The sequence below is a fragment of the Nelumbo nucifera genome, chromosome 5 (genome assembly GCF_055504915.1).
Source record: "Nelumbo nucifera cultivar China Antique chromosome 5, China Antique-T2T, whole genome shotgun sequence".
NCBI classification, from domain to species: Eukaryota; Viridiplantae; Streptophyta; class Magnoliopsida; order Proteales; family Nelumbonaceae; genus Nelumbo; species Nelumbo nucifera.
Genome location: NC_142653.1, coordinates 61063483 through 61077139, shown reverse-complemented (window position 1 = coordinate 61077139; position 13657 = coordinate 61063483). Strand labels below are relative to the sequence as shown.

The window sequence follows — 13657 nt, the reverse complement described above, 5'->3', positions numbered from 1 at the left end:
GATATATTAAAATTTACATTGAAGTTTAAATCAAATAAAAAACAGGGTCAAAGGTTTATTATTCTCTTTTGTCAAATTTTTCTCCAAGAAATTGAATAACCCTACTAGGAAAACAGGGGATGAAAGTTCAAAGAACGAGTTCAAAAATGGAAGTCTACCATTGCACACAATGGAAGTCTACCAAGTCTCCTCTCACACAAGTTCCCCCCTTAGCACGTGCAAAGCTAATGGCACTCGTCCCGTTAGCTCCAAAATGGCCCAACTCCTGTATAATGAGAATTTGGCAGTCGTCGGTGATCCTTTTGCGTTTTGTATTGAAAAACAAAGTTAAAAATAAAGGATGTGAAAGAGAGAGAGATGAGATGAGAGCGATGGGTTCGTACCTCCGGTGTGTCTCCTAGAACGGTCATCAGTACCGGAGACGATCAAAGGTTGGATTGCAGTGCAGGGTTGCACAGGTCGAGAGTAGAGAGAATAAGTGCGAATGTGGGAAAACATTTGGTTTTGGCCGATTTTTGAGTTAACAGGATGAGTTAACGGCTGTCCCATTAGCTCTACACACGCTGAGGGGGGAATGAGTGTGGGAGGACACTTGGTGGCATTGTGTGGGATGTTTTTGGGGCTCAAATTTGAACTCTCAAAGAACCGAATGCTTGAGATGACTATTACATCTTTCACTCGATTTTGTTAAATATCAACGACACACCACCTAGATCAATGATCAAGATTTTGAATCGATCTTCTCTATTGATTTAATAACTAGGTAGGCAATAAATATAAGACAAGACATCTAGCACCCCCTCTTAGTGTTTTTTTGTTGATCGTTTCAATAGATATTTTGGAAAAGTACATTGCACCACATTGCAGAATTCTGAATTCCATTACAATCATACACAATTTAAAATGGCAAACACCCCCACCCGAAAACACCAATACCCGCCCGTATATTGGCATCATTTCCGAGTTGGCACCTACCCCAATTGTATTGTGGGGCTATCAATTCTTAGGGTGTGATGGATAATCATTCTCCCTATTTTGATGTCCACATCGTACATTTACTTCAATGTCAAAAACAATGTTTATAATTTATTAATTATTTAATATTTGATTTTTGTTGTACCTATAAATTGAACATGATATTCAAGGGAGTGGCTTCCACATATTTGTCTTTTGTCTAACTCTTGTGATTTTCACCGTTTTTGAGGTAGAGATCATGGATAATTAGTAGTTTATTTAAAGGGAAAATCTATGATGCGGGAAAGATATGGTATTTAAAGAGTTTTGACCGATCAAAACCCACTTATAAATTTATTAATTATCTAATACTTGATTTTTGTCCTATCTATAAATTGAAAATAATGTTGAAGGGAGTGACTTCCACATATTTGTCTTTTGTCCGACACTTGTGATTTCTACCATTTTTGAGGTAGAGATCATGGCTAATTACTAATTTATGTAAAGGAAAAATCTGTGATGTGGGAAAGGTATGGTACTGAAAGAGTTTTGACCAATCAAAACCCACCTATAAATTTTGATAAATAACACTTGATTGGCTACCATGTTTATGATTCTAGTTGATTGGTCATACGTTTTTCAGATTTCATATCTTTTCCATATCCTAATAATATAATCAATGTCCGTATTTTGGTTGGACTATTCCAAAAAGATAAATTGTAGTGGATTAAGAGGTTGTAATTTATCTTTTTTAGTCCCTCCTGTACTTTGTTTTATCAACAGATGAAGCTTGACAATTGCTTGTGCTTACTTTGCAGCCATTCATCATTGGTGAACCAGCTGATGCCTCAATGGTCATGATTTGATGTAGGGATACTTGGTGGACATCAGATCGTGCCACATGGTGTCGGCCAAATTAAATCTTGGCCAAACATCACTAATTACTTCCAATCACTCCTAAGGCTTGGTTAGCTATAAAAGGGGCACTCATCTCAAGGTAAGCATCCAGAATCTAGAGATAACCATCCTTGTCTATTAAGGACTAAGCTCTGATCTCTCATCTCGTTCTTGGTTCGACCCCTCTTTAAGCACTCGACTAACTTGGCTATCAGAGTCTCCACCCTTGGAATAACACCCGGGGCCTCTGACATGTGCTCTTCTCTTGTTTATAGATCAGACCTATCAGCCTCGAACACTAGCAAAATTACCTTATTGCCCTTGGCCTCATATTTGGCAACAACATGATCCATTGAAGGTGGGTGGGGCTAAGGCTAAGGCATACTTGGAACCCAGAACATATGGGACCCTGGTACAAGCTACCCTTGTATATATGTTGTTCACACTTTGGACAAAATATGAGACAATTTCTTGGTTTCGATATGGGCATACAAGTTCATTGGTGGGCCTTTTAAATAGGGGTGGGTATTTGTTTTGTTCGATTAAAAACCGAATTGAATAAAATAAAATTTTAAAAACTGAACTAAAAAAATGAAAACTGAACCAACACTGAATTAAAGAAAAACTGAAATAACCAAAACTAAAATTTTTGGTTCAATTTTCATTTAAAACCAGATTTTATGAATATATTTACTATATTATATATATATATGTGTGTGTGTTGTGTGTGTATTAATATGTTACATATTAAATCAACAAATTTCATTATATTATAATATTAATATATGAATATATTATATATTAAATATTATGTATTATATATTATGTATTATATATTACATGTTATATAGCAAAGTTCAGTTAATTCAAATTTTTCTGTTAACTAAATTCCTAATTCTAAATACCAAAACCGAAACCAAAATTTTTGGTTTGATTTTTTGGTTTTAACTGAATAATGTTCACCCTTAGTTTTAGAACAAATGAAGCCATTGACCCAACCCTTATATTGTTAGTGGAGAATTTGTATTGAAGAGCCCATGTACCACCATATTAACACCAGCATGTTTTCAAGTGTATTCAACGTTACATGCATATTACGGAATGAGAATTCATATTTACCATATTACTTATCATATATTATGTACTTGAATGCAAATTGTTATATACACATTTTGGTTTTTAAGTGTAGTAATTCTTTTAATCATTAAAAGAAATTGTGGATTAATTCGTTTTATAGTTGACAAAATTCAAGATGGATGTACTAATGATCTTGGTAACATGGTTAATCAGTTAATTCTACTTTTTTGGTTAAAGGTTTAGTGGGTTGATTGGAAGTTATAAGTACATACAATCCTCCATTGCCATAATCACGATGAAGGTATCGAAATAAAGACGCATATATACTTGCGATGAGCTCAAAAAGCCATCCAGGACTTGTGATGAGCATGAAATGCTTCTTGAAACTTGCGATGAGCAATGAGTGTTTCCTAAGACTCACAACGAACATAAAATGACATCACTAGCCTGAGATAAACCCAATATATCACTAGCACCCTACGATGGTCACGAAATGATAGCCCATAATGTAACGAACAGTAGATATGCCTCGATACTAGCAACACCCGCCTGTGGGTGATCGTCACCTTTTCCGGTTACAACGAGCTGTAATGAGACACCTTGGAAGTGACCAAGCAGAACCCGAGCACACCAGATAGACCCAAACCTCGTCCCTTGCCACATGGCCATGGGGAAACCCATGTTGGGATGTAGTCTGCAAGTGCTAGGCGAGAATCCTCAAGGCAAAGGGAACTTTGTCCCTAGAGGATCTCGTTGTACACATGGTGAAACCCCAATGGCGTTCCTTTAATAACCAACATAAAGACAATGATTCCCTTTCCTAATAGGAATCAAACCCTTTTTGAAATCCTTCTCCTTAAAGTCTTGGGGTCTCCCTTATAAAAGGAGGATGTAAAGTATGACTTGGGGGACATTCTCTTCAACCACCCTTACTACCTGACATTGCTAAGATTTTTCCAGAAGTAGAAGCTTGCCCATTGTTTCCCTCTTGGCCTTCGACCCTAATCCATCTTCATCCTTCAAGGAGACCACCCCATCTAGACTTACCACCACACTTACAATAAAATCTCTGGTTGTATTCCTTGATCACGAAGAATGGCCGCCTATAGGATCAACCTCTTGCCTATCCCTGAGGAACAATACAACGACCTCGAGAATACTGATGCAAAGGTAGAAGACTAAATCCCTCAGGAGGCAAACGACCAAGTGGACATTGAAATCTTGTCCCACAAGGTCTATAGCTTTAAAACCTACTTCAATCAACTGGAAAAATGCAAGCTGAGATGAGAAGCACCCTGCAGTTGTTGTTGTCAAAGGTGACCACGCTAGAGCACTCCTGTTCACTCCTACTAGCCCTTCTACATCGATACCTTCTGGCTGACGAGCCCCTAAGCAACCCCCATTAGGAGTTAACTACTCGTTTATGACTGATATGGCCCAGAAAACACATCACTCTACTGCTGAGCAGGCCTATACAACAACACAGAGTAATGTAGTGGCCAAGGCACCGGTTAGACGAATGGAAATCAGGGAATATGTTCAAGGCTTGTTAGAGGAAAGCCATAACAAGACTTAACCCATGCTCACGTTCCAAAAACCGTACTCCAACCGTATTCTATACAAGCTTTACCCTATTGGCTACGTGCCACCGTAGCAGTGGCCTTTATAAAATGGAAAGAAAGGAAGCCCATAGGAACATGTGAACAAATTCAAAGACGCCTTGGGTGTGTTCACCTTAGACGACAATTTGAAAGTCCGGGAATTTTCCAAGTCACTAATCGGCCAGGCCTATTCCTGGTTTGTCAACTTGATAGCCAGGGGTATAGACTCTTAGGCGGATATAACGAAGAAGTTCTTGTCCAAGTGGCTCACTCTCGAGTGAAGGATGATGATGGCTCACCTCCGGAATACAGAACAATGCACTAGAAAAAACCTCCTGACCTATGTCCTACGTTTCGAAAAGTTGACTCACTTACATTTTCAAAGAACATGCCACAAAATTGCATGTAATTTCAAGGAAAACCACCTACCATGCCCTCATTGGGTGATCACTAAAACACAACTTGGCACTAGTCCCATCCACCTACCATTAGTGCATAAAAGCAAGCACAAAGGAAGGACTATCAGAATTCCGGCCACCTGTGTCCCATTTGAAAGGTTAGAAGTCCACCTACAGGATGTAATTTATTACACAGAACTTGCTAAGGACGGAGAGACATGAGTCACAAAGGTGGAAACATTGCAACTACCAAGACAAGCGAGTAAGGCTCAGGTGGTGATGGAACGAATGAAATAGTCTTGATGCGTACAAATGAGAGATGATACTATGAAGAGTTACTACACAATCATTGAAGAGTATGAAGAAGGAGATATCCACATCACAAAGAAATCCACCATGAAGGTATGATCGTTTTGTTATATTTCTCTTCTGAATAATATGTGACTGCTATAATTACCTATTTATCAATAAGCATGCCATGAATTCTCTTATGCCCTATCAGAAACATTTTGTTAATAACACACTCCAAGTGCTACCTCATAATGACACTGCAATACTCACATCACTACAAGAAAACACACCACCTCAACAACTACAAGCAATGCACAAGGTACACAATTTAATGAGAAACATATATAATGCGATAACTATAATCATGAACTAAGGTAGTCACTTCGGTAGGGCGAACCCAAAGAAACCATTGAATACTTTGATGAAATCCATACACTTCCTTAACACATGCAAGATTCGAATACCACGTTGGAAGAACCACTAGAAGAGATCGACATGGCCACTGGAAAGGTGGAAAGGTGGTCAGTAGACCACTATACATCTCAACCAAGCTACATCAAGAATATACAATGAAACTGATTGAATTATTGAAAGGTATTAAACCCTTACTCCGACAACAAAAATATAGACATTATTAGACACCATGCTAAAACTTAATCTATAGTTGATAGAGTTCCAAGATGTCCCCGCTTGGTGATTCAACCAGATGCCAGGGTTGGACTTAGCACTAGTCAAGCACTCATTGTACATCGACCCCAAAGTCAAGCCAGTGAAACAACCTTAGCGTGTCTTCAAGCCTAAAGTGGCCCTAAAAATTAAAGAGGAGGTAGAGTGACTCTTGAAAGTAGGCTTCATAAAACCAATCAAGAAGAATAACGGTCAACTAAGGTTAGTACCTCTGACCATCCCCAGCCAGCTAGCTTACACATACCCAACATGTAACCCTTTTTTCATTAAACTTCAAGTGTTGTGTTGATTTACAAGATTTGAATAAGGCCTACCCAAAGGATGAATTCCCTTAGCCTAACATGGAGATCCTCATAGATGCTACAACCAGGAACGAAGTCTTCTCTTTCTTAGACACGTATAGTGGCTACAACATACATGGATCCTATAGATGCCCCATACACAACATTCAAAACACCCATAGGGAACTTCTATTACAAGATGATGCCTTTCGGTCTAATAAATGCTAGAGCCAGTGACTAGAGGGCCATGACGAGTGTTTTTCATGATATGGTGCACAAAGAAATTGAGTGCTATGTGGATGACATTGTGGTAAAGGTGAAGAAAAGAGAGGATCATACAAAAGTGCTGAGGAAAGTATTCATGTAGTGTAAAGCCTTCAACTTGAAACTGAACCCTTTAAAATGTGCATTCGGAGTTCAATTGGTAAAATTCTTAGTGTACAGAGTTAACTAGACCAGTATTCAACCGTACGAAGGGAAAGTGAAGGCGGTTCTCAACCTCCCTCCCCCAAGCAATGAGTCCCAATTCAAAACATTTTTAGGAAAAGTGTCCTATCTCAGAAGGTTTATCCTAGGTTTAGCACCCGTCGCACCCCCATTCCTGAAACTGATAAATAAATCTATTGCATTCAAGTGGTCATTGCAACACCAGCAAGCCCTAGTGCAAGCACCAAACATGTCTCCCCCAAGAAATGGCCATGAATTCAGGCTCTACATTGTATCCAACTCAAAAGTTGTGGGATGTCTGTTAGCCTAAGAAAACGAAGAGAAACAAGAATGCCCCATTTACTATGCTAGTAGGATGCCTAAACCAGCAGAAAAGAATTACTCCCACATGGAGCAGCAATGCCTAGCGTTAGTCTTCGCCACCCAAAAGTTCAGACACTACATACTAGGGCAGAAGGTGGTACTAAAAAGTCCAGGACAAGAGCTATTACGACTCGAACAGGAAGTAGAATTCCTATATTGAAAGCGAAAGCACAAATAGTGAAAAATGACCCAATCCGTTACTTCATCGATAGACCTCAACTATCAGGAAGATTAGTCAAGTGGATGATGCAACTGAGCGAGTACAACATTGAATATACACAACCGAAGGCTATCAAATGCCAAGTAGTAGTTGACCTATTATCATCTTTCCCTTCCAACGACGAGTTCCACATTTTCGACGAGATACCCGGAGAAATCCCCTTCATCGCAAGAGTAGAAAATGCCGAATGTATCCTCACATTCAATGGTAGTTGTACCAATTATTCAGCAGGGGTGGGAGTCACTTTAGCTTCCCCCAACTAGACAAACCGCAACATACTCATTTAAATTACAGTTCCCCTGTTCCCATAACATCGCAGAGTATGAAGCTCTCACCTTAGGGTTGGTGGTTGCAAGAGACTCTAGAACAAGGAATGTAAAGGTGATAAGGGATTCTAAGCTTGTTATCAGCCAGATGGGAGGATAAACCACCGTGAAAGAAGTATTAATACTACCATATAGGACACTGATCCAAAATTTGACAAAAGATCTAAATGTAAGCTATGAACACCAGAACAAAGTGAAAAATAGATACGCAAATGCCTTAACTACCTGAGGCTCAAAAATACAATCAAGCGAAGAACCTATCGCCATAACCATCCAAATGCAAGGCAAACCCTTGACAGAAAAGCTGGCACATTGGATCAAGTACAAAGATATAGTAGGAGCAGATGACTAAAGGCTAGAAATAGTAGAAAAGCTAAAAAACCTACCTTCACAACACATGACCATAAGGTACTACTGCGATACCAATTGGTGAATGAGGTACTATACCGTAAGATGACAAATGGAGTCAGAGTAAGATGCCTAGGACCAACAGAAGTTGTGATAGTATTACAAGAAGCCCATGAGGCATACTATGGTGACATAACAACTTCTTTGAGATGAAAAAGGACACAGCCAAGGTACAACATGATTGTGAAATGTGTATCCCAAATACAGACAATGAGTGCTTCACTGTGGGAACAATAGATTGGAGAGAGGTATACATAAAATACCTCAGAGATGGAACCCTGCTTTTGAATCCCCCATCTAGGAAGAAACTCCTGACCAGAATCAAAAGGTTCTACCTACAAGATGGGTTGTTGTACAGAAAATCTTACACAAGAAAGCCCCTGCGATGTTTATTTGAAAACAGAGGCACTAAAATAAAGGGGCCATGATTCAAACTTCAAAGGCTGCAGAGCTTCCTACTAATACACCCCACCACCAATCATTAGGATGCAATAAAATAAAGGGGGACACCCCTCATCAAAATGTGACAACGCCATCAAATTAACAAGAATCCATCCACATCTCGCCAAATCAAATAAGGCGACAAAAATCAAGTGACGAATAGGAATAGAATAGACCTTATAGGAAGCAATGCCTTTGTTTCTACTAAGCAGGATGTACAATGGCAATTCACAATACAGAAAATAACAAAAATGAATGAACAACATAGTAGATCTGATCAGCTAAGACTAAACCACTCGTCCCGCATTTCAAAAATCGCCTCCACCTTCGCCCTCTGCTCCTCCATCTCAACAAGTTATGCGCGTCTCTTCCGTAGCTGCGACAGCCTTTTTTGTTGGGTTTCTAGCATATAAGGGCAATTTGTGGGGTTTAATATCAATAAAAATAATATATTTAAAAATAGGTTAACTTTTTAAAAATAATATCAATAAAGTGCAAAAATACTGTTCATCTTTTTTTTCTTGGCATTTATTCATCAGAGCCGTCGTTCGCTGCTGCCACCACCCACCATTGCCGTTCGCCGCCTCTGCCTCCGGCAACATTGCCGAAGGTGGCCGGAGGTAGAGGTGGTGGCGGCGGCGCTGGTGGTCATTCCTCTCTCCGCCGCCGTCACCACCTCTATCTCCACCCATCTCCGGCAATGTTGCCGAAGGCGGAGGCGGAGGTGGCAACATTGGACAAAAAAACCACCAGCGCCGCTGCTGCCACCTATACCTCTGGCAACATTGCCAGAGGCAGAGGCAAAGGTGACGGTGGTGGCGGAGCGGCGACTCTGATGAACAAATGGCAAAAAGAAGAAGATGAACAATGTTTTTGCCCTTTATTGATATTATTTTTTAAAAGATTAACCTATTTTTTATTTTTTTTAAACCCAAAAATTGCTCTTATATGTTATTATTCATACGAAACCTAAAAACAATAGACAAAGTTTAGCATCACCAATTGATACCACGCAAACAAGACAGTAATGATACCTCATCACAACTAATGTGCCCGTCCGGAAATCGGGGACCAAAGTCATCCTCTGCTTCCACCTTCCTCAAAACAAAAGACTGAAATGAAATACACAAACACATTGGCAGTGATGTATACACAAATCGGCAAACCAAACAAATACAAACCAAAGGACTTACCAAATCGGGAATTTTAACGCCTCTCTCTCGTGCGCCGGCAGCAATCTTCTTTACAGGCTCACTGCCCTGCCTATGCGTCTCGAGCCCAGGAGAAACCATTGTAGCCACCCTCGCCGACTGAAGGCATTCTGAAGCATCAACGGCCGAAACCGCACCTTCCTCACTTGGCGCACATGGAGGATGGATTGTGCGGAGACCCCTACTTACCCTTCCTGCTGAAGTCCTCACACATTGAGGAATGCCAACCACATCTATAGCAATATGCTCTATTAATCGCACAGGTGACACTACCCATTGCCTTTTTCACAGCTGGGGGTGACTGCTCTCCCCCATCTCCTCCGCAGGACGTTTCCCTTTATCCCTATCAAGTTAGGAACCTCATCCACAATACGAGGCTCATGAGCTGACACAACCCTAACCCGCCGGCTACGGGTGAGGAGAGGGCTATCTTCAGGATGATTTGCAGCATCTCCTGGCGGCAGTGCCTTAACGTGACTGGGACGAGGCTCAGTAAACAGCTCTGAGAAATTAGCTCCGGTGATTCGGTGTGAGGAAAAAGACGATGAGAAGACGCTTTCTGTAGAGCTCCGGTGATCTGGTGATTAACGGTTCTGAGAAACGGCGAGGATGTCCTAGGTTCGAAAATGAGAAAGAAGACGAGGGAGATGAAGCTCCGGAGAAAAAACAATTCTGAGAAATTAGCTTCGATGCTCCGGTGATCTAGTGACTAACGGCGAGCGGAAACAAATTTCGGATTTATTGAATGGGATAGCATTAATTTCGATTTCCATACGTCCTCAATCGAGATTTCTATTTCTGAGGGGGAGCTGCCTGAAGATTCCCCTTATCATATGGTGGGATGTATAAATTGAAACTAGGAAACAAAACTCTCTTCGTGAAAGGTTCCTATATACTTGCTTATTTGGCGAGGGTTCTCATCAATCTTGATTCCTTGATATCCACAAGGTGGGCCACGTTTTGGATGGTTCAGATTAACAACAATGATCACGGATCACCACATCGTCAGCAAATCAACTATAAGCCAATTATGGGCCCTGGAAGTATATATAGAACAATGATACACACACAGGATAAGTTTCCCTACATTCACCACTAAAATCCCAAAATAACATCTTATTGTTATGAGATGGAACATCTAATCACTAGCAGGAGCATCTGATCCGTTCGATTTTCTTTCATCCTTGTCTCCATATTTCAGTCAACTTCGAAAAGGCAACAAGAGACGAACCCCCATCAGACCACGCGACCCAAGCCTTCTCCTTCATCTCCCGACTCCGTTGTCTGCTCTCTTTCCCTTCGCTCGACGCCATCAACGCTCTCAGACGTGTCTCGACCTCGGCCGAGCTTACGAACCCATCTTCCGATTGCTCGATCGGCATGGCTAGCTTCAAATCCTCCACCAGCACAGCCTTGTTCATATGTTGCTCGGCATAGAGAGGCCACGCCACCATCGGAACGCCAGCACAGACGGCTTCCAAAACCGAGTTCCACCCGCAATGAGTCACGAATCCTCCCACAGAGTCATGATTAAGCACTTCCACTTGCGGTGCCCACGACTTTACCACAAGGCCTCGACCTTTGATCCGAGCCAAAAATCCTTCTGGCAGTAGAAGATCCAAGTCTGGGTTCTCTGGTTCAAAGAAGTGTTTGATGTGGTCCTCCACTGGCGGACTTCGCACCACCCACAAGAACCTCTGGCCGCTCTTCTCCAACCCACTAGCTATCTCCTTCATCTGTGCCACAGAGAAGGTACCTTGGCTGCCAAAACACAAGAACACGACGCTTTGACTCGGCTGGGTGTCGAGCCACGATAAGCACTCGTGTGCACCAGCATGTCCACCCTCCCCAGTTCGATCATCAGGGTCGGCAATCAACGGTCCGATATAATAAACCGGTGGGGTCGGAGCGTCCGGGACGCAGAGCCCACTAGTGACTGCTTTGATGGCTGTTGGCTCTAGAAGCTCAAAAGTGTTGACTATGATTCCTTTTGCTTTGGGGAGATGGGCTGTGAAGTACAAGAAGTCAAGGTAGGCCTTGTCGGCTCGGTCGAGTACGGGTTCCGGCAAGCGAGAAGCACGGATCGGTGGTAGGCCTGGGAAGTGGAGGTCAGTAGTAGCGAGGCCTTTGAAGCTCTGGGTTGTCTGGGCATGGATGGTTGGAAAGTAGAGGAAGGCAGCGAGAGCAGCAGCGCCAGATGTGAAGAAGTAGTAAGTGGGGATGCTGAGATTAGAGGCAACATGGAGGGCGGAGGTGCAGAAGAAGTCGATGATGAAAGCTCGAATAATGGAGGTTTCTGAGATTGTTTGGAGAGCCTGGAGAACGTTAGGGTTGTTAAGACGGATGAATTCGAAGGCAATGGCTGTAAGACTGTAATTAGGAGTTGGCTCGAGGGAGGGAGGGTTGCAGAGTGGTGGGAAGCGGTGGAAGACGATGGAAGGGTGGGTTTGAGAAATACGGTTGGTGTAGGAGGTGGTGGCCGGTGTATCTAGAAGTCCGGTGGTGAGAAGGATTGTGACGGAAAATTGGTGAGGATAGTGGTGGAGGATTAGTTTGCTTAGCTCCACAATCGAGACCAGATGGCCCATAGCTGGTGTTGGGTACAGAACTATGGTTTCTTTCATTTTTAGTTTAATATTTTATCTTTGTCTTATTTTCTCGTCTCTGTAGATCGGTATGACTGTATGATCCACTGAGATTGCTCTGTACTCTCTATGTGCTCTTAAAGAAAGGAAGAAAGCCAATTCCATCCATTTATAGAGCAAAGCTACTCTTAATAAATTTGTAAATTAGTAGATAGCATCATAGAAACGGTACTTGGGAGCCAAGCAAATTGACCTGATAATTCATTTGTAAATTTCCTTGTTACTTCCTTAGCAAGCTTATAATGGAGTGGGTAGGAATTGACCAAAGTCTCTAAATATTGTTTTTCTCTTTTTATTTTATTTGAGTAGGCTGGGAAAAACCATGCATAGAGGACTGGCAACCTATCACGAGTGAATACGTCAGTGTTCATGTATAATGGCAAGCCGGATTTTCTGCTCACCTCTTCCTCCTCTCCTCTCTACTAACCTATTTAATGATCAGGCCTATCAATACATTTAACTTGTCCAACTGTTAACTATTAATTTTTAAAAATTAAATTATTTTTTATGCTTTAATCTTTTGGAAAAATAGATCCCTACTTTTCAGTTACACACGACACCAGACATTCTTCTTCCTTATTGGAAACCAATATACCATATCCGGCGAATAAAGCGTAACAGATCCGATGAACAAGGAGAGAGAGCTTATTCCTTTCTATGCAAACAAAGTGAGTCCTTTTCACAATTCTAGATAAGCGAATGAAACATTTTGTTTCCATTTTTAGAAGCAATAAGATCAATCTTACTCTAAATTTTCTTTTATGGCACAATTAAGTGATTAGACAATCTAAAAAGTATTCTTTTGGGATTGTGGATTTGGGCGTCTAGCACATATCTTGATTCTTGACATGAATCCATCGAATACTGAATTATAATTTTGACAATTATAAATGGATCCGCAACTCTACATACAGTGATTGTTTTCACAGTGGCCATTTTCACGGCAATAGAGCTCTATACATTGAGACTCTTTTCACAAGGGGGCAAAGCCCTTGTTATCATGATGGATGTTTTCAAGGCCATAGAGCCAAGAACTCCGTACACGGTGATTGTTTTCAAGATTGGGTAGAGACTTTGTTTTCATGGCAACAAAGTCAACATCTCTGGTTACAGCGACTATTTTCACGATGAGGCAGAGCCCTGTTTCTATAACAACAATTTTCACGGCAACAGAGACAACAGCTCTATACACAACAACTCTATTCACGACAACAGAATCAACAGCTCTATACATGGTGATTGTTTTCACAATGGGCTCCTGTTAAGCTTTATTCGTCGAATCTGGTATACTACCTTCCAATGGGGAAGAAGAATATCTTGTATTGTGGGTAACTGAAAAATAGGAATCTATTTTCCCAAAAGATTAAAGTATAAAAAATAATTTAGCTTTAAAAATGTAATAGTTAACGA

At 41.2% G+C, this 13657-nt stretch overlaps 1 protein-coding gene across 4 annotated transcripts; it reads right to left on the bottom strand.

Moving 5' to 3' along the window:
- Positions 1–8510: 8510 nt before the first annotated feature.
- LOC104588566 (UDP-glycosyltransferase 88F3-like) lies at positions 8511–12447 on the bottom strand. Of its 4 annotated transcripts, none has more exons than XM_088887075.1 (3): positions 9585–12447; positions 9426–9503; positions 8511–9360 (listed from the first exon to the last, which is right to left on the bottom strand). In XM_088887075.1, exon 1 carries the CDS (start codon positions 12224–12226, stop codon positions 10781–10783), a length of 1446 nt encoding a protein of 481 aa, XP_088743201.1. In that variant the 5' UTR covers positions 12227–12447; the 3' UTR covers positions 8511–9360; positions 9426–9503; positions 9585–10780. The 4 variants fall into 4 exon arrangements, with proteins under 4 accessions (XP_088743201.1, XP_010244852.1, XP_088743202.1 ...); XM_010246550.3 differs by having other exon boundaries at positions 8511–8793; XM_088887076.1 differs by having other exon boundaries at positions 9426–9485.
- Between the last annotated feature and the right edge of the window lie 1210 nt (positions 12448–13657).

Coding starts and splice junctions, on each gene's coding strand:
- LOC104588566 (XM_088887075.1), bottom strand. CDS start 12,226: ATGAAAGAAACCATAGTTCTGTACCCAACACCAGCTATGGGCCATCTG.